This window comes from Geotrypetes seraphini, chromosome 7, assembly GCF_902459505.1.
Source record: "Geotrypetes seraphini chromosome 7, aGeoSer1.1, whole genome shotgun sequence".
NCBI lineage: Eukaryota > Metazoa > Chordata > Amphibia > Gymnophiona > Dermophiidae > Geotrypetes > Geotrypetes seraphini.
This window is the reverse complement of record NC_047090.1, coordinates 833223-856388: the sequence shown is the minus strand read 5'-3', so window position 1 is coordinate 856388 and position 23166 is coordinate 833223. Positions and strand designations below refer to the sequence as shown.

At 42.2% G+C, this 23166-nt stretch overlaps 1 protein-coding gene across 1 annotated transcript in view; it reads left to right on the top strand.

Annotated features, from left to right (window-relative positions):
• Positions 1 to 22247, top strand: part of UTP20 (UTP20 small subunit processome component) — a 204108-nt gene extending 181861 nt beyond the window's left edge. Inside the window, exons 55-62 of the mRNA XM_033952529.1 lie at positions 728 to 859; positions 3391 to 3523; positions 4571 to 4767; positions 10608 to 10679; positions 11997 to 12263; positions 15773 to 15899; positions 18528 to 18673; positions 21702 to 22247. Coding sequence (XP_033808420.1) covers positions 728 to 859; positions 3391 to 3523; positions 4571 to 4767; positions 10608 to 10679; positions 11997 to 12263; positions 15773 to 15899; positions 18528 to 18673; positions 21702 to 21857 — 1230 coding nt within the window. The 3' untranslated portion in view covers positions 21858 to 22247. The remainder of the gene's footprint in view (positions 1 to 727; positions 860 to 3390; positions 3524 to 4570; positions 4768 to 10607; positions 10680 to 11996; positions 12264 to 15772; positions 15900 to 18527; positions 18674 to 21701) is intronic.
• Positions 22248 to 23166: the final 919 nt, after the last annotated feature.

The window sequence follows — 23166 nt, the reverse complement described above, 5'->3', positions numbered from 1 at the left end:
AAATTCTAGTTAATATATAATCTGGCTGAAGGGGAACTATACAAAGCTTGAATCATATTTATTTTTTGGTGTTTATATCTTAACTTCTTATCCCATATATTGCTTAGAAGGATTAAAGGTTTATTCACCACTTAACTTGATAAAAACCATGTCTTGTGCATCTGGGGTTCTAGACACACAAGACATGTTTTTATAAAGTCTTCACTCAAGTTAAGTGGTAAATAAACCTTTAATCCTTCTAAGCAATATATAAACACCAAAAAAGAAACACTTTGTACAGTGATTGAGAAACGAGCCTTTCTAGTGGTGCTTTTTTCATCGTACGGTCTCTGGTTAACAGCGGTTCTCTGAGCACAATAAGTGTTTCCTAAAAAAACAATGTAGTTTGTTTATGCCTTGGTGTATCTTGTATGGTGTCTATATATAGTTTCATATGCTAGGATTACATTTAGTTTTCCCAGTTTATTTTGGGGGTTGTCCATCCTTGACAAGATAAGGGCAACGGATACCCAATTTTATAGAAGTCCTTTTTCTATTCACAGCACCTGATTTACACATGCTTGGGATTCTTCTGCATCCTGTGAAAGCATATCTAATGCACATTCTTCAGGGTATCCTGAAAATTGGACCTGTTTGCATGTAACAACCAAAGTTTCCCTCCCCCTCCTCTAGATTTTTCTAGCATGATGGGGGTGGAGCTCATATAACCCAGTCTTTGTACCAACAGACTTCGCATAGGAGGTTAGCTGCCCAAACCTGTGGTTTATTTGTTGAAGCTGAGGGAGTGGACTTCGAGCGACGTCTTCCAACTGTTCTTCCTCTGATTGAGAATGAAATTGACCCTCTGAAATTTGAAGATGTAAGTCTTTTATTTTTTTATTAAGATTTCTTCATATATTACAATACAGTAAAACCTTGGATTGCAAGTAACTTGGTTTGCAAGTGCTTTGCAAGACAAGCAAAATATTTTATTAAATTTTAACTTGATATACAAGCAATGTCTTGCAATACAAGTACATACAGTATACATGCATCACATCATCACAACTGAGCCAATGGTTCTTCTCTCTCTGACGCTGCAGGAGTGTAGTGACTGTTCTAAATGAATGAGGTCTTGCAATACAAGTACATATAGTATTTTATATTAAAGTTTTTGGGTTTTGGAATGAATCGTCTGAGTTTCCATTATTTCCTATGGGGAAATTCACTTTGATATATGAGTGCTTTGGGTTACAAGCATGCTTCTGGATCAAATTATGCTCGCAAACCAAGGTTTAACTGTATTTCGAAATGAAAAAGCAAATCAGAAATTAGCATCATATAAAAAAATAAAGATAAGAAAAACAAGATGCAAGTCATTTTATCTGTAATAGTTCTCAGATATTTGTGTACATTCTATTTCAAAGCACTTTGAATGGAAACATGATTTTTGAGAGAGGAAAAAGAGGGGAGAAAAGGGAGTGTTTTTAAGCTAAGCACAGAAATAGGAAGAGGATTCCTTTCTAAATATGAAGCAAACTATTGTTTGGACAATTTAAACAGCTAAAACCCATTTTTTAAAAAGTTAGAGCACTGAATTCTAATAAGGTCCTAAAGTGACTGACTGGATTAAGAACTGGATGAGTGGAAAGCAGCAGAATGGAGATAAATGGAGCTCACTCTAAGGAAAGGGATGTTGCCAGTGGTGTGCCTCAAGGGTCAGTTCTTGAGCCGGTTCTTTTTAACATTTTTGGAAGTGATATTGCTGAGGGGCTGTCTGGTAAGGTTTGCCTCTTTGCAAATACCAAAATCTGCAATGGAGCAGACACCCTAATGATGTGTGTAACATGAGGAAAGACCTAGTGAAGCTGAAAGAATGGTCCGGAATTTGGCAGCTAAGATTTAATGCTAAAAAATGCAGGATCATGTGTTTGGGCTGCAGAAACCTGAGAAAACAGTTTAGGGAGTGAAAAATGTTTTGAAACCGAAAGAGGAGCGGAATTTGGGTGTGATTGTATGTGATTTATTTATTTATTCAGTTTTCTAAAGCTCAGAATGGTTTACAAGAGTTTATTCAGGCATTCAAGCATTTTTCTCTGTCTGCCATGGCAGGCTCACAATCTTTCTAATCATTGGGGGGATTAAGTGACTTGCCCAGGGTCACAAGGAGCAGCATGGGTTTGAACCCACAACCCCAGGGTGCTGAGGCTGTAGCTTTAACTACTATGCCACACTCTCTTAAATTGGCCAAACAGGTAGAAAAGGTGATGGTGAACGCTAGAAGGATGCTTAGGTGCATAGGGAGAGGAATGGCCAGCAGGAAAAAGGAAGTGATGGTGAGACCTCATTTAGAGTCCCGTGTGCAGTTCTGAAGACCACACCTTTAAAAAGTTATAAACAGAAGGGAGTTGGTCCAAAGGGCAGCTACTATAAAACGGTCATTGCTCTTTGTCATAAAGCTTATAGGGAACAGACTTAAAGACCTCAATAGGTATACTTTGGGGAAAAAAGGCAGGAGAGGATAAATGTGATAGAGCTACTTAAATATCTCTGTGGTATAAATACACAGGAGGTGAGTCTCTTTCAATTGAAAGGAAACTCTGGAATGAGGGGGGTATAGGATGAAGGTGAAAGGGGATAGGTTCAGTAGTATTCATGAGGAAATCCTTCTTCATGGAAAGGGTGTTAACATCTTATCTTTTCTTTCTATTTAAATACAGTACATTAAAACCTTGGATTGCAAATCACTTGGTAAGCGAAACATTTGATTAAATTTTAACTTGATCTACAAGCAAGGTCTTGCAATACAAGCACATACAGTATACACACATCACATCATCACAACTGAGCTGATGGTTCTTCTCTCTCTGACACTGCGGGAGTGGAGTGACTGTTCTAAACGAGCAAAGTCTTGCAATACAAGTACCTATAGTATTTTGTATTGAAGTTTTTGGGTTGTGGAACGAATCGTCTGAGTTGGGGAAATTCACTTTGATATATGAGTGCTTTGGGTTACAAGCATGTTTTCAGAACAAATTATGTTTGTAAACTAAGGTTTTACTTTGTTTTGAGGACTGTTTCTTTAATGTTTTTATAGACTGTGTACTGTCCGTAGTCTGTTATTGAGAAAGACATGGGGAAGCCACTGCTTGCCCTGGATCGGTAGCATGGGATGTTGCCAGGTACTAGTGACCTGGATTTGCTGCTGGGCTAGATGGAACATTGGTCTGACCCAGTAAGGCTGTTCTTATGGTACAGCCAACTAATACAAATTATCAGGAGCTGGGCTATCTGTCTTCCCTACTCCCCACACCAGTGATTGCAGGAGAAGAATATGAACTCAGAAATCTGTAATGCTCGAAGCAGGTGTCATTAGAGTTCATCATTGACTTTCATTTTTGTTGTCTCTAGTTAAAGGAAGAGGCTGAAGAAAAGTCTGCAGACAGATTGCTGTTCAATTTTCTTACCTTGATTACAAAACTAATTAAGGAATGTAACATTATCCAGCTATCCACACACAGTGAAATTCTGAGAAGGATCTGGAGTAAGTATTGCAGTTTGGAGGTTTTTTTTGTTGCCACTAGTTGGAGCTAGAGCATAATAAAACATTTCAAGCAGAAAACTTCCTGGTAGCCTTAAGGATCATAAACATAGTAGATGACGGCAGATAAAGACCCGAATGGTCCATCCATAGTTTTAAGTCAGGCTGTACACTACTATGTTAGGAGACCTTAATGTGATTTCTCTACGTAGTTTCTGCTAAAGGGGCTGGTTAGGGTTGCCAGATTTTCCATTTGGAAAATCCGGACCTCTAGACCCAGGCCTGCCCCGTTATGCCCCAGTCCCACCCTAGCACTTCCCCCCGCTGCCTTCGCTTGTTGGGCAGGAGGGCATTCATGCATGTGTGGATGCAACATGATGACATCATGCGCGTGACATCATTGTGTCCTGCCCGACGATGATTTGTTCCAAGCTTTTCAAAACCGGGACAAAGTGTCAGGTTTTGAAAGGCCGTCCGGAACCCCGACATATCCTAAGTAGAGAAATGACACGGGGACCGTTTACCGTGGTAAACCGTGGCCACCGCAGTAATGGGGACATTTGCAACTGGTTTACCGCAGGAATGGGAACAAGACCTTTCACCGCCCTGTGGAAGCGGTGAAAAGTCTTGCTCCTGTGGTAAAAAAAATTGCACCCGCGTCAGACTCTGCATCTCCTCCCCAGCTCCTCTTGCACCTATTTTCCCTTCGGGAGCCAGCCATGCCACGATGAAGACAGAAGGAAACCAAAGCCTGAGCTCGCAGGGACGGGGACTGAGCTCGCGGGGACGGTGATACATTTTTTTTTCTCCGTGTCATTCTCTACCATAATGTTGAATGGGAGGTGGGGGAGAGTGGGTAATGAAAAGTGGTAGGAAAATCCTGAGTGGTTGTGAAAGAAGTGTCAAAACACGTACATGATATGTCTGAGCCAGCAATCAAGTCATAAGCAGCTGAGGAAGGCAATGTTTGCCATTTTTCTTTTCCAGTTATTTATCCTCTAAGACACTAGCCTGAAACCTGGTTTTTTTCTTTCTTTCTTTTCCTGCAAGGTCATGTTCAGTCTCACCTGTGGTACCCACATACTTGGGTATGGCTGACTTCAGCCCAGATTTTCGGCTTAATGTTTGCTTCCCAGAAACCAGAAGAACTGGTTAGTAAATGGATAACCAGAAAAACAGGAAAAGCCCAGAAAAACCTCTCCGAGCCTTCTGCCAGCTCATTCCTGACTGAGAAATTAGACAAGAAGGTAGATGTTTATTGGACGGAGCTGTCTTCCTCCTCCTATCTCTGTTTCTTCTCTGACCCAAAAAAGTATAGTGTGTTTATAGTGCTGTTCAGGCATGAAAAATATTAACTTTTTGCTCTATCTTATTTTAAAGTCATGTGCACTTCTTTTGATATATGAAACTTATGTGCTGTATTCCCATTGTACACAGAGACATGGATCTCACTTAGTAAAATAGATGCTGGGCATGTGCACAGTTTAGGGGTTCACCAGCTAACGCCTCCCCTTCCCTTCCTTCAACCAGCAAATTACATGAGGAAGCAGTAATTTCTGTATGTGTTACCAAAGGAGGGGTGGAGGAAACTGGCACAAAATTTAGTGACTAGAATAACCTGAACCTCCATGCATCTTTATTAGCATTTCTGTACTAGCAGTGTTCCCAAAGGAGGGGGGGAAAGGCTTACATGATAATTGTGGGTGTGATTTGTCAGTTTGCATCCATCTGCAGTAAGTATCTGATGTTACATGTTCTGTATTTAGGGAGCAATTCTATCACTTGGGCCAGGGCCGGATCAGTCTATGGACCAGGTGAGGCACTGGTCCAGGGTACCAAAATCCCAGTCTAGTCTACCTTTAAACTCCTAAAGAGATAGATGCCGGACTGGGATTTTGGCAGTCTTTATCATCAGCACCCTGAGCCACTTTCTCACCCGGTCCAGCAGGAGGGGGGGGGGTGGGGGAGGGCGCCATTGTAAAAATTGGCTCGGGGTGCCACAGTTCATTGAGCCCACCCTGACCCCAGGCACTAACAGTTGTGAGCTTAGAATAGTAGCTTATGTATGCATATGTGCAAATGTGTGTAAATACACCCAAAAAAGGCCCTCCAAGAAAAAAGGGGGGGAGGGAAACCCATACAAAGAGAAAGCTAAAGGAAAAAAGCGGGGGAGAACAATCAACTTCCAACAAGAAAAAAAAGGGAAAATTCCAAGGTGTAGTCAAAAAAAAACAGCTTATCAAGTCTTCAAAACTATAACAAGTGTCACATTATGATATAAGATGATTGCAAAGTTTCAAGTGAAGAATGTATAGTATGACTTGATTTATTGTACACTTGTTTGTATAATGTAAAAAGGAATAAAAATATTAAAAAAAAACAAGTGTCACAAAAGGACAATAAAAAAATCCAGACAATTGTATCAGCGAAGACTTGTGGAAAACCCAACAAGGCACTGTGTTTCCGCAAAAACCACACCTGTCTCGGGGGTTGAAAACATCTGTGCTCCCAATGTGTCTTTAGAGTCAAGGGCAATTCAAAGACAGTGTGTGTTGTGTACAAGCACCAAAACTTAGATCTGAGATAAATCTCAATGTTCAGGATATGCAAACAGTTGAGTCTTATGCCACCTAGGTGCTATTCTGCAACTACCAACTTGGTGCTCCTGCCTGGCGCTGAGCCACTCACTGAATGGCTGCCACCAGTTCTCACGGGACTCCTGAGAACTTGAGGCAGCCATTCTGGGAGGGGCTCAACATGGAGCAGGAGCGCAGAAAGATCGCTCCTGCTTTGTATGCTGCTGGACCACCAGGGATTCAAAAAGGTACATGGGGGGGGCAGGAGGGAAGTAAAAAAAATTGTCAGAGTCAGCCGGGATAGGAGAAGGGAGGAATTCCTCCTGTCCCGACCTACCACTGGACCACCAGATCATAACAGCAGGCTCGGTGGAGGGGAGACAGGGTACAGGGCAGGGAGGTGGGACCGGATGGAGGGGGGGACAGTGTGGAGAGCTTGGCAGAGCAGGGAGTGAGGGGTTTTGGGTGCAGAGCCTGACAAGGAGTGAGGGGTACATGGCTTATATTCAACCCAGGCTTATATTCAACTCAACCTTTTTTCCTCCTTTTTTGGGGGAAAAAGGGTACCTCGACTTTTATTCAGATTGTCTTATATTCGAGTATATACTGTATTATGTATATCCTGCCTGACTTTAAATGCAGCTAATAGAATAGTGCTTTTTTTTTAGCATTAATATATAGAATTTGTGTTTATACCGGTTGATGGCCATGGAAGAGATGATGCACCAATGCATTGAGCTAAACAGGCTTTTGTAGCATTTGCAGAGGAGATATTGCTGAAATTTAGGGCTCCTTTTATTAAGGTGTGTTAGGGCCTTAACGCATGGACTAGCACGCGCTAGACCTTAACGCCAGCATTGAGCTGGCTTTATTCTAGAAGCGTACCACACGGTTTAGCGTGCAGTAATTTTGCGCACCTTAGTAAAAGGAGCCCTTAATGTCCCTCGAATATAGTTCATGCCTGGCTTGGGTTTTTTTGTTTACATACTTTGTGTAGTGTGGCAGATAATGGTGTTTAGTGGATTTTATTGACTCAGGGTTAAGATGTTTCCATCTGTTCCCATGGGCTATCTCTGGTATGCACTAGTAAATCACTCAACTCAGGGGAAAAAAAATGTTCAGAAACGTCTCCTTTGTAGGTTAATAATCACCTTCAGCGAGAAACATTAAATGCCGACCTCTATGCAGTTCATGACAGCAAAAAACATAGGTTTACAATTTCCTCCAACATTCAAAAATAAGCTTGTAGGATCCATTCATGGATAAGAAATGTTATATGTAAACTCGAGGCCTGGTAAAGTCTAATCCAGGTCCCATGAAGTATTTTGTGCGGCACCGGTCGAGGGCGATGCAGTGTTTTCCTCTGCTGCCCCCGGGTGTTTACCATCTAGCCGGCTCCCTCCTCGGTCTTGCTGCAGCGTTTGCGCGGCCCCAGAAACATTTTTTTTCGGCCAATGCGACCCAGTGAAGCCAAAAGGTTGGACTCCCCTGGTCTAATCCATCATTGTAGATGCCAAGGAGCGATTTTTCATACAGCTAAATCACAGGGGGGCTAATTCTATAAAGGTCACCTAAAGTTAAATGCCAAGATAAAAGTGGGCTAAGCACAGATTCTATAATGGGAAAGGGATTGGGACTTGGATACCGCCTTTTGGTAGTTTTACAAGTACATTCAAAGCGGTTTACATACAGGTAATTCTAGCATTTTCCCTATCTGTCCCAGTGGGCTCACAATCTATCTAATGCAGTGCAGGGTTTGAACCCACAGCCTCAGGGTGCTGAGCCTGTAGCTCTAACCACTATGCCACACTCTCCTCCATTCATATATATTCTCTAATGGTAATTGTGTGCTCAATTTCCATTATAGAATAGAATGCAAGTCTGCATTTAGAAGCCGAACTTTAGGCCTGAGCGCTGGTGTTAATGCTCGCGCCTATCTATAGGCACAGTAACCATTGTGCATAACTGCTTGACACCCCCCCCCCCAAACCACCCATGTCCCCTCCTAGGTCTGTACCCCTGTTGCAGTTGTGCATGATGGATTTTGAGCATGTAACTTATTGAACAGCAAGTAATGACTGAAGCACATAACTACAATTAATACCAGTTAGCGCTTGCTAAGGACAATTACATTAGATTACACAAGCATTTATGAATCGCTAATATACCGTATTTTTCGTTCCATAAGATGCACTTTTTCCACCCCCCAAAAAAGGAGTTGAAAGCCTGAAATGAATATCCATGGAAGAGCGAGAAAACCAATGTACATAAGAATTGCCGCTGCTGGGTCAGACCAGTGGTCCATCGTGGCCAGCAGTCCGCTCACGCTCACACTGCTCCTTATGACTCTGGGCAAGTCACTTAACCCCCCCCCCTCATTGCCCCAGGTACTGTACATTAGATAGATTGTGAGCTTGCTTGGGACAGACAGGGAAAAATGCTTGAGGACCTGAGTAAATTCATGTAAACCGTTCTGAGCTTCCCTGGGAGAATAAATAAATAAAAATGCCTCTTGCTTTGAAAGGAAGCCAATAGAATCTGAGATATAAAGGTTTTACCTTATCATATCTTGTTGCTGAAAATATAAGCCTGAAATCCCCAGATATAAACTGAGAAAGGTTGGTAGCCACAACCCTTGAACAAGGGCAATAGTAAAAGCTATGGTGCTCCTGACTTACCATTTTGAAGCGGAGCTACTAACCTGGTGGTTTTGCCACCTTTGGAAATAGAGGAATCACTCTGAGAGTTTGAGAATGTTGGACAATCGTCCTGGCAGCCACCGTTTTCAATCTTCGTTGGTTTTGAGAGAGGGGTGACATGATCGAGACATTCAAGTATCTCACGGGCCGCATCGAGGTGGAAGAAGATATCTTCTTTTTCAAGGGTCCCGCGGCAACAAGGGGGCATCCGTGGAAAATCAGGGGTGGGAAACTGCTTGGGGACACCAGGAAATTCTTTTTCACTGAAAGGGTGGTTGATCGCTGGAATAGTCTTCCACTTCAGGTTATTGAGGCCAGCAGCATGCCTGATTTTAAGGCCAAATGGGATAGACACGTGGGATCTATTCACAGAGAAAGGTAAGGGAGGGTCATTGGGGTGGGCAGACTAGATGGGCCGTGGCCCTTATCTGCCGTCAATTTCTATGTTTCTATGTTTAACCTTGAATCGTTGATAGCACTGTATTCTAAGTTTGCTGATTTAATATATACATATTTATTTGTTGCACTTGCACTTTAAATTCACTATTAATTGTGCACAAGTGGCTTGAGAAAGCGCCCCGCTTCAAAATGGTAAGCCAGGAGCACTGGTAATCAGTGCACCATAGCTTTTACTATTGCGCTGAGGCCTCACATTTATATATTTATATTTCACTATTGCCCTTGTTCAAGGGTTATGGCTTGTTCGTGTGCAGTGCTACCAACCCTTCTCGGATAATATCTGGGGATTTTTGTCTTTTTTATTGTTCTGATATTTCCCTTTGGGTATTTGATATTGTGAAAATATAAGCCTAGCAGCTTATATTCTGGATGGTTTGTAATTTTTTTTGTATAGTTACTGAACATCCTACATAGAGAACATTACAGTAATCTAGCTGAGACAATGCAAGTGATTTGAACCAATAACCAGAAGTATTCTCTTTCAAAGCAATGACAAATTTGTCTTAATTTTCTCTAGTGTTGAAAACATTCTCCTAGTTAGAGCTTTTTCCTGTGCTTCCCATGTCAGAAACCTATCAAATATAATCCCCAAAATTTTCAGTTTCAGTGGAATCTAATTATTGCACTGAAACTGATACTTATCACCAATTACTGTATTTTTTGCACTATAAGACGAACCTGATCATAAGACGCACCTGACCATAAGATGCGCCCTAGATTTAGAGGAAGAAAACAAGAAAAAAAACATTCTGAACTAAATTGTGTACTAATATATACTAAGGCACTGCACCCAGCCCCCCTCCCTGCCAGGTTCTGCATCCAGCCCCCTGCCATACCAGGCTAAGCAACCAGCCACTCTCCCTGCCAGGCTCTGCACCCTGTCCCTCCTCTGGTGGTCTAGTGGTAGGCAAGACAGAGTACAGGGCAGGTCCCTGCCCCCGGAAAGCTCGCTCCTGCCGATACACCGCTGGACCACCAGAATTTAAAGGTAACGGGGAGAGGGGTATATTCGCTCCATAAGATGCATTTTTATTTCCACCCACTTTTTGGGGTAAAAAGTGCGTCTTATGGAGCGAAAAATACAGTAAGTGCCCATTTAGCACCAGTTAAGTTTCACACCGAACCAACCCATTTGGATGCTATTTCTAGAGCTTTAGTCAGTGCAAATAGTCATCTGGCTTGTCAAAAAGAGTACAAGTTATTAATTCTGATAATGAATGAGACTGATATGAAACTCCCCTCTCCGCCCCTAGACCCTAGCAAAGAGGGGGAAACATTTAGACTAATCTCTCACTTTCGTAGGGTGACTTTTATTTTCTTCAAGGTCTTCATGTAAGTCTTGTGTTCCCACAGGTGAAGGAGCTTGCCTTGGCATTCTGCCATCAGCTGCAATCCAAGTTCCTCGATCAGTCACTGGGAGAACAGGTATAAGTCCGAGTATTGCCAGCTTCGTTAAAATGTCAGTAAAACAACCGAAAAAGGAAAAACACTGTCATATCCTGCAATTATAGAGCCAGCACTCCAAGAGGCCAAGACCAGCAAATTAAAACAGAGCAGAACGTATTCATTTTAGCTTAGCATGCATTGCATACCATTCAACAGGTTACTTTAAGACATTTTACTATTACTATTTTTAAATATTTCTATAGTGCTACCAGACACAGAGCGCTGTACAGAGTCACAAAGAAGACAGTCCCTGCTCAACGAGCTTACAATCTAGACAGACAAACAGGATGCCATGGATACAGTTAAGGGGAACGGTTAATGTGCTGGCTGGGAGTAGGGTTATGAATTGAAGGCTATATAAAAAAATGGGGGATATACATGAACAGCAGGATAAGTCAGCCACACACTGATGATGTCATCCAACGGATGCATGAATGGAAAAGTAGCTCTCCTAAAATTCAGAAGACTTTTAAAAGGGCCCTTCTGAGCATGCATCTGTAACCCCTTAAGCACGGGACAGCTCAGCACGGCCATTTCAGCCAGCCTGGTTCAGCATGGCCGTTTAACTGCAGCTGTTGTAATAGCAAGCACTTACCTTGCTGAAACTGCGAGGTTTGAAAGAGAGAAGGGAATAACCCCCCTCACCCCACTGGTGCTTCTTTCCTTTCCTTTCACCCACCTGTGGTCGTCTTCTCCTGCCTTTGCAACATCTGGTGACTTCAAGGTTTGAAAGAGGTCCTCAGCCCCCCCTCCTCCCCCACCCTGGTGCTTCCTTCCTTTCCCTTCACCCATCTGCCTCCATATCATCTGGTGACTTCAAGGTTTGCAGGGGGGAGGCATCATCACAGATCAATCGGGTGCATCGTAAGGTTTTACTTTATATTGGAACAGAAATTTATCCAGAAGGAAGACTTCCGGGGTAAAAGGTTGACTTTAAGAGGGTGTCTTAATATTAAGCAATGATAACAACCCGCGCTTCAATCTGCTCTCTGCTTCCTATGTTAGTTTCATTTTTTTCCACCCTGATAATTTGAAAGATTTAATATTAACCATGATGCTAGTGTGAGAAGCCGTGCAGTACATGAGACAAGCACTCTCAAGGGTCTGGATAGTGGTCTCTTTATTTAAAGACATTTAAAAAGGTCATTTCAGAAAAGCAACAATTTCTAGGCTCCACAAATCCAGTTTTCAGAGACACGGACACAGCTGAACCATTTTAGCCGCATCAAAATCTGTGTTTGTCTTGATGGTACTTTGCGTATCTTCTCATGTTTTAGTAATGCTTCTTTGTTCAAGGTTATAAAGAATTTGCTGTTTGTGGCTAAAGTTCTGTATCTACTTGCGCCGGATCTGAAGGATAAAGAGACTAGTGAAGGGATAGATGGTGAGGCCGAAGAGAACATGATGGCAGAAGAAGAAAATGACGCTGAGGACTCAAAAGAGAAAGAAGAAACCATAGAAGAGGAAGAGGGAGAAAAGCCAGCCACCTTGATGTGGTTAATGAAAAAACTTTCTTTCCTGGCAAAAAGAGAGGCGGCTCACACCCCTAAAAACCCATTAAAGGTTAGTGCGCTGGACTATTAGAAATGGTTCTGGTTTTTTTTAATTGTTTATTCAATTTTTAAACTACAGAAGTGCACAATAATTAATACATTTACATATAATATTAAAATTAAAGCACCTTAACTTACAAAAATGTATAAAAAGGAAAATTAATTCCTCCCGCCACCCTTCCACCTATTAATCTATAAATAAATACCTTCAAGAACAATCAAACATACCCCTGAAACCAATTCCACAGTGTACCCCTCCCACCCTGGATGTGTATGTTATAGGGACAACTAAAGAAATCAATCCTTACAGTATTTAGCTAACGGTTCCCAAACATCTATAAATGTCTTGTAATTTCCCTGCTGAATGGCCATAAACTGCTCCATTTTAAAAATATAACAAAGAGATTCCCACCAAAATGTGTAATTTAGTCTATCCCAATTTTTCCAATTTTTCCAAATAAGCTGCATGGCAACCCCTGTCACTATAAAGAGAAGTTTGTTACTTCTCACAGATAGTTGACTCTTCGCTCTCATAAATGTACCAAATAAAATGGTATCATCTGATAGAGCCACTGGATTCTCCAATAAATTATTAACTTGATCCCAAATAGATCTCCAAAATTTCAGTATCAAGGGACAATAGTATAACAAATGATCCAACATCTCAGGTTCGAGATGACAGTGCCAGCATCTATTAGATTTGGAACGATCTACTCTATGTAAACGAACTGGGGTCCAAACACCTCTATGTAATAAGAAAAACCATGATTGTCTCATAGATGATAAATGTTTTAAAAGAAAAGCCAGTAAGCTGTGGCTGGTTAGAAAGACAGTGGAAGGTAGAGGAGAACAGCCATCAGAGGTATAGAGGAGATATTGCAGTCTCCTACCTAGTGGCGTAGCGAGGGTGGGTGGCGCCTCTCCCCAGCCCTCCCGCTCCGTACCTCTTTAACGTTCACGGAGCAAGCAGCAACCCCAACAGCATCGGCTCTTCTTCTGATGTCACTTCCTAGGCTCGAGTCCAGGAAGTGATGTCAGAGGAAGAGCTGGCACGAGCAGCAGGTTGAGGTTGCTGCTTGCGAAGCGAATGTTAAAGAGGGAAGGGATGGGAGGGGGTGGAGAGGAGGACGAGAGCTAGCACCCCCACCAAGATGGGGCCCGGAGCAGACCGTCCTCCCCTTACCACGCCCACTGCTCCTACCCCATCTTTCTTTCTCTCGTTTGTTTTATACACCCAAGGCTTTGTACGTTTATGAGGATTTCAATTTCGATGACCACGGAACTCTTCTCGCTGTTCAGTGGTGGCGTTTATCCAGTCTGTGTCCATTAAGCATCATATGGTGGTAAAGTGTACTAGGAGAGCCTCTTAGGGGGCCATTTAGTAAATCTTAGCCCGCACTAAGTGCCATATAGCCCATAAGTATAGAATGCTCATCATGAGCGGTGAATTTATGCCAGGATTTGCTGCATTTTGAGACTGAAGACTTTATGCAATGTGAGATCAGCAGCTAGGAAGTTCAGGCTCTGTTTTCAGATTCCCCCCTCCTCCAGCTGTTGAAGAGCAAAGGCTCTCTCCAAAGCCACTAGCAGAACCCATTCTGCCAGCTAGTGTAAGAAGGCCCATATATGTTCAGCTGCTCAGGATAGACAGGCCTCACGGCCTCCTGCCCTACGACTTTGATGCCACTGTTGCTTTGAGCTTTAAGCCTACCAAGAGAGCCATTGAAATGTTAATCCTGCACAACTGAATTGCATTTCTCTAATTATTGAGAAAGGTGCACGGTTGCCATTTTAAAGGTTAAGAAAATGAAAAGATGATATCTTTTATTGGACTAACTTAGTACATTTTGCTCCTCATTCTATAATGTACGCACCTAAATGTAAACACCATTTACATGCAAAAAAATTATAAAATTCGAACATGCACATACCATGCCTAAGTGTTGGGTTCAAATCTCACTCTGCCCCTTGTGACCCTGATCAAGTCACTTAATCCTCCATTGCCCCAGATACATTAGGTAGATTGTGAGCCCACGAGGACAGACAGGGATAAATGCTTGAGTACCTGAATAAATTCATTTTAACCATTCTGAGCTCCCCTGGGAGAACAGTATAGAAAATTGAATGAATGAATAAATAGTGTGAAAAGTTTCAGCCCCTGATAACCAGAGCTAGTATTGTGATGTCATAATGCCTCATTCCACCAATACCTAAGAGCCAACCTCATCAGTGATGTCACAATGGCTTGATTGTCCTAGACTTGGCTCACTTTTGCTACGTTTTGATTTCTAGAGTGACGCAGTGGTTAAAGCTACAGCCTCAGCACCCTGAAGTTGTGGGTTCAAACCCATGCTGCTCCTTGTAATAAGTCACTTAATCCCCCCATTGCCCCAGGTACATTAGAGTGTGAGCCCACAGGACAGACAGGGGAAAATGCTTGAGTACCTGAATGTAAACCACTATATAAAGAATAAATAAATAAAAATAAATGTGAATACAAGAAAGCTCTGGGAGCCACCCTAAGGCCCTGCCCCTTTGGAGTCCCAGCCAACCAGGCCCTGATTAGCTTAGACTCCTCTCCCTTGTATCCCGGGATACAGAGGGAGGAGCCTAAGACTCGTGATTGGCTCAGATGCCAAGGGCTCCGAAGGGGTAGGGCTTTAGGCCCCTCCCTGTGCATCACATAATGCACCAGGGAGGTAAAGGCCAACCATTCTGGAGCAGCAAACCAACAAGCAGGACAGACTGAGCTTCCATCCTGCTCCAACATCTCTGAGAAGGTACCGGGGGGGGAGGGGGGTTAGGGGGTGGCGGTGGAAGGCAGGTGACCTCTGGTGGCAGGAGGGAGTGGGCATCCCTCCTGCCTTTTTTTTTTTTTTGGGGGGGGACCATCAGGGAGGGAGGACTGTCATTGACGGTGGATGCATTTTTTTTCTTTTTTAATGGGACAGATATTTTTCATTTGTAACACACAAAATATCTGCCATTGGGAAAAAAAACAACAGACTGACTTGTTGTTAACACAGTTAGCAACAGGTCCAACATATCGGTTTTTTCCGACAGCTAAAACCTCTGTTTTTTTTGTTTTTGCATAGCCAAGCGATGTTAGTGCATGTACTTTGCATGTGGCTTTAGCTAATTTGCACTTCCGGATCGGAAAATGGGTGATCGAGGGGGGAAAACACGCGGTGAGCCGATTTGTGAATCAGGTCGGTAATAGCGATAGTGACGATTACTGACTTTAGCGCATCTAGCCCGAAGTCCATAGATCCTGTATTTTCTGCTTGTTTCAAAATTTATCAGATGAAGACCTTGCAAGCATGTTATATACTGCTTCTAAAAGTGGTGGCAAAGTGTCAGATGGCAAACCCAGTATTTCCATACCATATCCATAGTGTTAAACTTTTGGACTCTGAATTTTCAGCAACATTTATCAAATTGCTTCCTACATGTATAAATTAGAGATAACGAATACTGACTATTTGGTTTGGGGTTGTTTTTTTGTTTGGCTTTTTTTAGAGAATCTGCATCTTCAAGTTTCTTGGTGCTATTTCAGTCGATCTTGGAAAAGACAAAGTGAAGCCTTATCTTTCAACCATCCTTACCCCTCTGTTCAGAGAACTGAACAGCACCTATGCAGAGCAAGGTATTCCAAAAATGTTCCTTTAGCAGTCCATAAACGGAGGTGTATGTATGTGTTTATACAAATTCAGCCAGAAGTGAAATATGTAAGAAAAGCTTGTAATTGTTAATTATGAGACCTACAAGGTAGCTGGTCCGGTGGTGAGTTACTGCAATGAGGGAGTCATGAGGGCAGGATGTCAATAGATCAGCCAAGGGTGTATTGGTCAAGAAAATCACCGCAATGGCTCAATAGACTCGACACTGGCAGTTTTTCGGCGTCTGGCACTTTGCATACTTACACGCTGGAGAGGTGTCAATTGAAGCAAAATAAAACTAGTGTCCAAAGTGTAGCTAAAGCCTGTCCTGGGCTTCCGATTTGGTGAGTTACTACAAGCATAAGATCGTTGAACTTACTAAAAGTTGTAACCTTATGCTTAGCCCCAGGTCTCAAAATAGCAAATGCTTATGGTCGATTATTAGACCAACATTCAGTTCAGAGAATCGTTTTAATAGAGATGCCCAGCTTTCCATATACCGCTTAACCAGCAGTTCATAGCGGTTTACACAATAGTTACTCAGCATACAATATAATAATATCATACATAATAAAATACAAGCATTAAAACAATACAACCAACCCCTGACACCTCAAAAACTACTACAGTATGGGAAGTTGGAGGAACAGCCTAATACTGTCTTAGACAGCGATTTGAGAGAAGCTCTGGGATGTGACCTTAAACAAATCCCTTCATCATCTTACGCCTCAAGTTATCTAGCTAGTCTGGCCTTCCTAGTCATCAAATTAAATTATTTCGGCTTGTAATCTTATAACTTTAATCAATTGTAACCACAAATTTTACCCTAACTGCTATGTCTGTTACAATTCTTATTGTAAGCCACATTGAATCCATGTACAAAATTGCGGGATATAAGAAATTGTATGGTATGGTACATGGTGAACTTCGCATTGGGGATAAGTACGCCATTGATTTACCCCTCTTCTACGAAACCACGCTAGCAGTTTTTAGCAGAGAGCTGCGCTGCTCCCAACACTCATTGAGTTCCAATGAGTGTCGGGAGCAGCGCAGGCCATTCAGCGTGGCTCTCTGCGCTAAAAACCGCTAGCGCGGTTTTGTAGAAGAGAAAGTTAGCTTTACTGGATGGATATATAAATGATTTATCTGTTCAGTTTTTGATTAGTGTTCTCTGCATTGCACAAGGCTTTTTTTTATGCCATTGAGGTGATTTACCCCCGTTTGGAATTCTCACACTTTTTTCAACAAAGGTTGGTGTGGGAGGGGTTCTGAGGCTTTTTCCTTCCTCCTGGGTGTTTAATACATCTTTAAGCATTTGTACTGTCAGAGACCGGTATAATGATTTGTTACATGAGTAATATGTGACTGGTGCTTTAGTTAATTCTATTGTCTAAGGAGTGTTATTTTGATATAAGGGAGTTGTATATTTGTATTTTGATTATCCTTATGAATTTTGATATGTTTGTCTAGCACATGACATATGCCAGTGTTGTCCAATGACCCAGCCCACTAAGAGCTTCTACTTGGCCCTTGGAAGCTTCATAGAATTCCTCCTTCTCCTGCTGCAACTTGGCTGTCTGCAAGACCCGAGCCACCATGGTGCCAGAAGTTTTGAGACTTGAAACCGCAAAACCAACCGGAATTTCTGATGCTGCACAGCTCAGTCTTGCAGATAGCCAAGTGGCAGTAGGGAAAGTAGAATTCTTATTAAGCTGGAGTCAGGTGAGGGGAAATAAATTGCATGAAGGCTTGGGGGAACATGAGAGAGACAGAAAGGTTGGCTGAGCCTGGACTAAACTGATTTCTCCTTGACTTCATTTACTCTAGATTTTAATTTTATTTTTTTTAACCACTGTCGGAGAAACTAAAGCAGTAGAACAGAAGAGCAAAACTACATGCTGGGAAGGGGGTACATGAAAGAGAGAGTGGTAGGGTAAAGGCTGGCAGAGAGGGAATACATGAGAGAGAGACAGGGTGAAATACAGTACATGAAAGAGACTGGGAGTTCTCAGAGTGTGTGATTCACAAAAAGAGAGCATGATTGTGCACAAACATGGGTATTTTGGCCCTTCAAATGTTACAAAATATAAAATGTGGCCTCCAGTAGAAAAAAGTTGGACAAGTCTGGTATGTATTTTATTATCAACTGAAACACTTTATTGTTTTACTTTGCCTAGAAACTGTGTACCACGGCACACTAGTTAGTATACCATAAGATGCTGGAGAGGAGGAAAGGCACTGGCGCCAGCTGCCTGTCTACAGAACGTGCCTTTCGGAGTGAGAGGCACATCCTATAGACAATTAGCCAGTGCCTCTGCTTCTCTCTGCTGGCATCCCGCACTGGCAGCTCAGGGCCCATCTGGAGGGCCTTCGCATATGCATGGACATTGACATGATGACATCACACATTCACGTCACATCATTATGTCAATGTCTGCGCACTTCTGGATGCCTCGAGCCATGGCCACTATGTTTAGTGTGCCGTGGCTCGATAAAGTTTACGGGATACTGGCTTAGAAAGCTTGAATAAGGAATGTTATTGAGATTTATGCCTTAAAAAAAAAGACTTGTTTCACAAACTCGTGCAAGGCTGAAAGTGTTTTTAATCTGGTTAGATCCTACACTGAAGAATCTTTCTCAAGAGATTATAGACCTTCTGAAGAGCTCTGTTGGTCTGGAAAGCTTTTCCTTGGTGTTTGCTGCTGTCCAGAAGCAAGCAAATCAGAAGAGGGCCAGCAGGAAAAAACAAAAAGCACTACAGGCAAGATTGTTTTTCAGTTTTCCTATATACATCCTCATTTATTCCTGGAGTTTTTGTAGTGTGGTACCTTTCAGTGATGAAATGAAAGCCTTGGAGGTCTTGAAACTTCATGTACTTCTACATCATCACCTGTGTTGGCCCGTTAGAAAAGTGATGTAACCTATAGATTCTCCAGAACCAATATGGCTACTAGAACTCTACACCACAGTTACAGGCAGTCCCCGAGTTACAAACGACTGACTTAAGTACGACTCATACTTAAGAAAGCGGTTGTGGCTTCATTTGATTTCATTGCGCAGTATTTTCAGTGGCATAGACTCCTACACTTCACCTGTAGCAGATTCAGGAATGATGTATGGCCACATTAAGAACAGTGTGTGGTTGTGCATGCTGTACCTTAGAGCAGTGTTTTTCAACCTTTTTACACCTGTGGGTCGGCAAAAATAAAATAATTATTTTGTGGACCGGCAAACTACTAGGATTAAAATTTAAAAACCTTGTTTCCGCCCCATCTCCAAGAGCTCGGTCACCTCAATAACTATAGAAAAATAGACAAATATAGTGCAAAATATAGGCAGCAGATATAAATTCTCAAAACTGACACGTTTTGATCACTAAATTGAAAATAGAATCATTTTTCCTACCTTTGCTGTCTGGTGATTTCATGAGTCTGTGGTTGCGTTTCCTTCTGTCTGTGTATCCTTTCTTTCTTTCTGCACTCAGGCCCCTTTCTATTCCCTCCCTCTTTCCTTCCTATGTCCTTAGTGCCTCCTTCCATGTCTTTAGTGCCCCCGGTGCCCCCTTCCTATCTTTAGTGTCCACAGTGCTTCCTTCCCATGTCTTTAGTACCCTCAGTGCCTCTTTCCTATGTCCCTCTCACTGCCTTCCACACTTTGTCCCACCCCCACCCCCGAAGCGAGCCTGCCTGCCTGTCTATCTCTCTCCTTCCCTCCCTGCTGCGCAAAAAAAAAAAAAAGCCTCCCTCCTTCCTTTCTCCGGGTGGGCTGCTATCTTACCGCCCTGCTGCTAAAGCCGACAGGAAGTCTTCTTTCCGACGTCAATTCTGACATCGGAGAGGACATTCTGGGCCAGCCAGGCAGCGATTGGCTGGCCCAGAACGTCCTCTCCGACGTCAGAATTGATGTTGGAAAGAAGACTTCCTGTCGGCTTTAGCTGTAGTAGCAGCAGGGCGGTAAGATAGCAGCCGACCCAGAGAAAGGAAAGAGGGAGGCGCTCTTTTTTTTTTTTTTTTTTTTGCGTGACAGGTAGGGACAGGAAATATCACCTGTCCTGTTGTCCCCGAGCACAGCTTTGGGACAACGGGACAGGAGGTCTGAAAACGGGACCTATGGTTGCCTTAATCTTGCCAGCCCTGTGGTTGAAGAACAGTGCCTTAGAGAAAACACTGGTAGGGACAGTTGGCCCTTTTGTCAGCTGGGAGCAGAGGCAAGAATCTTAAAATCTATAAGTTCAGAGTTACATACAAATCCAGCTTAAGAAAGCTTTAAAAACGTAACTCATTCTTAACCCGGGGATTGCCTGTATTCATTAAAAGAAATTTGGCAGTAGATGTTTATAGGGTCCTGATTAATTCCAACTCAACTAGAAGGGTAAGGAATAGTGCTTGGATCGTGGCTACATGAGCTGCCTTTTGGAAAGATTTTGCCCCTAGGTTCATAGAGCCCCCATCCCATCCGTGTTAGTCTGGTCATTTTTAACATTACCCCTGAGGCCAAAAGCCATGCAAGCAGAGCACTAGAGACAAACTGCCTTTTTCAGTTTTATCCAAACTGCCATCAAACTCATATTTGGTTTTGTGAACCAGTGAGGGCTGCGAGGGATTGTCAGAGCTTGCAATCTGCATCCCTTTGCTAAATCCACAGTATCCAAAGCAGAATATAATAAGAAAAGATCATATTTTATCTCCAAGCAAAACAGCCTCCACACATACATGTGGACAGCATGCAAATGAAAAGTGAAAACAAAAACCCATGGTGCTTTTACAGTAGCTGACTTTGCTCTACACTCAAGAGTTATGTCAGCCGTCACTCCTAATTCCTATCTCAATTTACCCACTTAAATTCCTGCTAATATTTTGTATCAAAAGCATTATTTGGAGCACTCTATTTATGGTACCATAACGGCATTACAATTGCACCCCCTGGTGGCTTCGTGCTATAATCAGAGCAGGTGTGATGTCAGCCATTTTGAGATCAGATCCAGAATGGGCTCATGCCCCAATTCTAGCCCTAGACTACCAGGGATTATAAAATAAGCCCAGGTGGATCTACAGCTAGAGGGGAAACTCCTGTTTGTAGGAGGAGACAAAGCAGAAGTTTTCATCTTAAAATTAAAATAACTTTTTGTCCGAAAAAGTATTTTGGGCTGGAACCCAGCATCCTGGGCACTTAATCCCAACCTACACCTTAACGCAGCATTTTCTATTTTTTTTTCCAATTCTTTATTAATTTCAATATTTATAATAAGTATAGCAGTAAATACAACATTTTATACTCAAATATCACACTTAATATTCTTGTAATAACCATTTCAGAATTGAATCCCCCTCCCCTCTTATCAAATACCACATCTGTACATAAAATATCTATTATCATCCCATATCAATTATTCAAAATTCATTAACCTATCATCCCCCCACCTTCCCCCCTCCCGGATGTGCATATTTCGAAAATGGTTCTTGAGTTCTGCCATCACTCACTCGTGGATCAAATGTTCAATGGTGTTATAACCTCTGAAAATTCCAGAAAGAGAACATGCAAAATAAATGTAGCATTCCTTATCTAAGATAGTTTTTTGTCATCTTCCTCCATCGTCCCTTTATGGGCAGCACAGGGCAGACGTTTGTTGTAAGAGTGGTCAGGTTTTGGGATGAAAACTAGAATTCTGTAAACTTAAGAGCTTCCCTCCATGTTCAACTACCACAGTCTGTTCCAATTGTTTCATTTAAGTATATTTTCTTCAAAAATGACATTTTTTTTCACTTTTTTTTGTTTTTTTTTTAATTCAGGCTGTTGCTAATCCCGACATATCTGCCAGAAAGAAGTTAAAGAGGCATAAGAATAAAATAGAAGCTAAGAAAAGAAAAATAGAGTTCTTGCGCCCAGGTTATAAGGCCAAGAAATCCCGAAGCCACACCCTCAAAGATTTAGCAATGGTGGAATGAAGATCTGCTGTTCAGAGCATTGAATTTAATGAAGTACTTGTGAATATGCCAGTTTGGAGAGGATGTACAGAGGAATGGTTCTAGACCAGGGATCTCAAAGTCCCTCCTTGAGGGCCGCAATCCAGTCAGGTTTTCAGGATTTCCCCAATGAATATGCATGAGATCTATGTGCATGCACTGCTTTCAATGCATATTCATTGGGGAAATCCTGAAAACCCGACTGGATTGCTGCCCTCAAGGAGGGACTTTGAGATCTTTGTTCTAAACGATTTTATCTTTGAGCATTGCAGGCATTGGAATGTGTCCCTTATCTGTACAGTTTTATGTACTATAATTAAAGTTTTATAATTAAATAAGACATATTCACAAACCAGCAAATGTATTGTCTTTTGTGCACATGGATGATATTTTATTTATTCAATTTTTTATACTGTTCTCCTAGAGGCGCTCAGAACAGTTTACTCCCATGAATTTATTGAGGTACTCAAGAATTTTTCCCTGCCTTTCCCAGTGGGCTCATAATCTATCTAATGTACCTGGGGGGATTAAGTGACTTGCCCAGGGTCACAAGAAGCAGTGTGGGTCCATCAAGCCCAGTAGCCCGTTCTCACAGTGGCCAATCCAGGTCACTAGTACTTGTCCAAATCTTTCTTAAAACCAGCTACGCTATCCACTCTTAACCATATCCTCTGGCAACGCGTTCCAGAGCTTAACTATTCTCTGAGTGAAAAAATATTTCCTCCTATTGGTTTTAAAAGTATATCCCCTCAGCTGTCTCTTTTCCAAGCTGAAGAGCCCTAACCGTTTTAGTCTTTCCTCATACGAGAGGAGTTCCATCCCCTTTATCATCATGGTCACTCTTCTTTGAACCTTTTCTAGCGCCACTATATCTTTCTTGAGATAAGGAGACCAGAATTGAACGTAATACTCCAAATGAGGTCGTACCATGGAGCGATACAGGGACATTATGACATTCTTAGTCTTATTAACCATCCCTTTTTTAATAATTCCTAGCATCCTGTTTGCTTTTTTGGCCGCCACTACACATTGGGTGGCAGGTTTCATCGTATTGTCTACAGTGATACCCAGATCCTTTTCTTGAGCGCTAGCCTCCAATGTGGACCCTAGCATCCAATAACTGTGATTCAGGTTATTCTTCCCAATGTGCATCACTTTGCATTTGTCCACATTAAATTTCATCTACCAACTGGGATGCCCAGTCTTCTAATTTCCTAAGGTCCGCCTGCAATTTTTCACAATCCGCATGCGTTTTAACAACTTTGAACAGTTTAGTGTCATCTTCAAATTT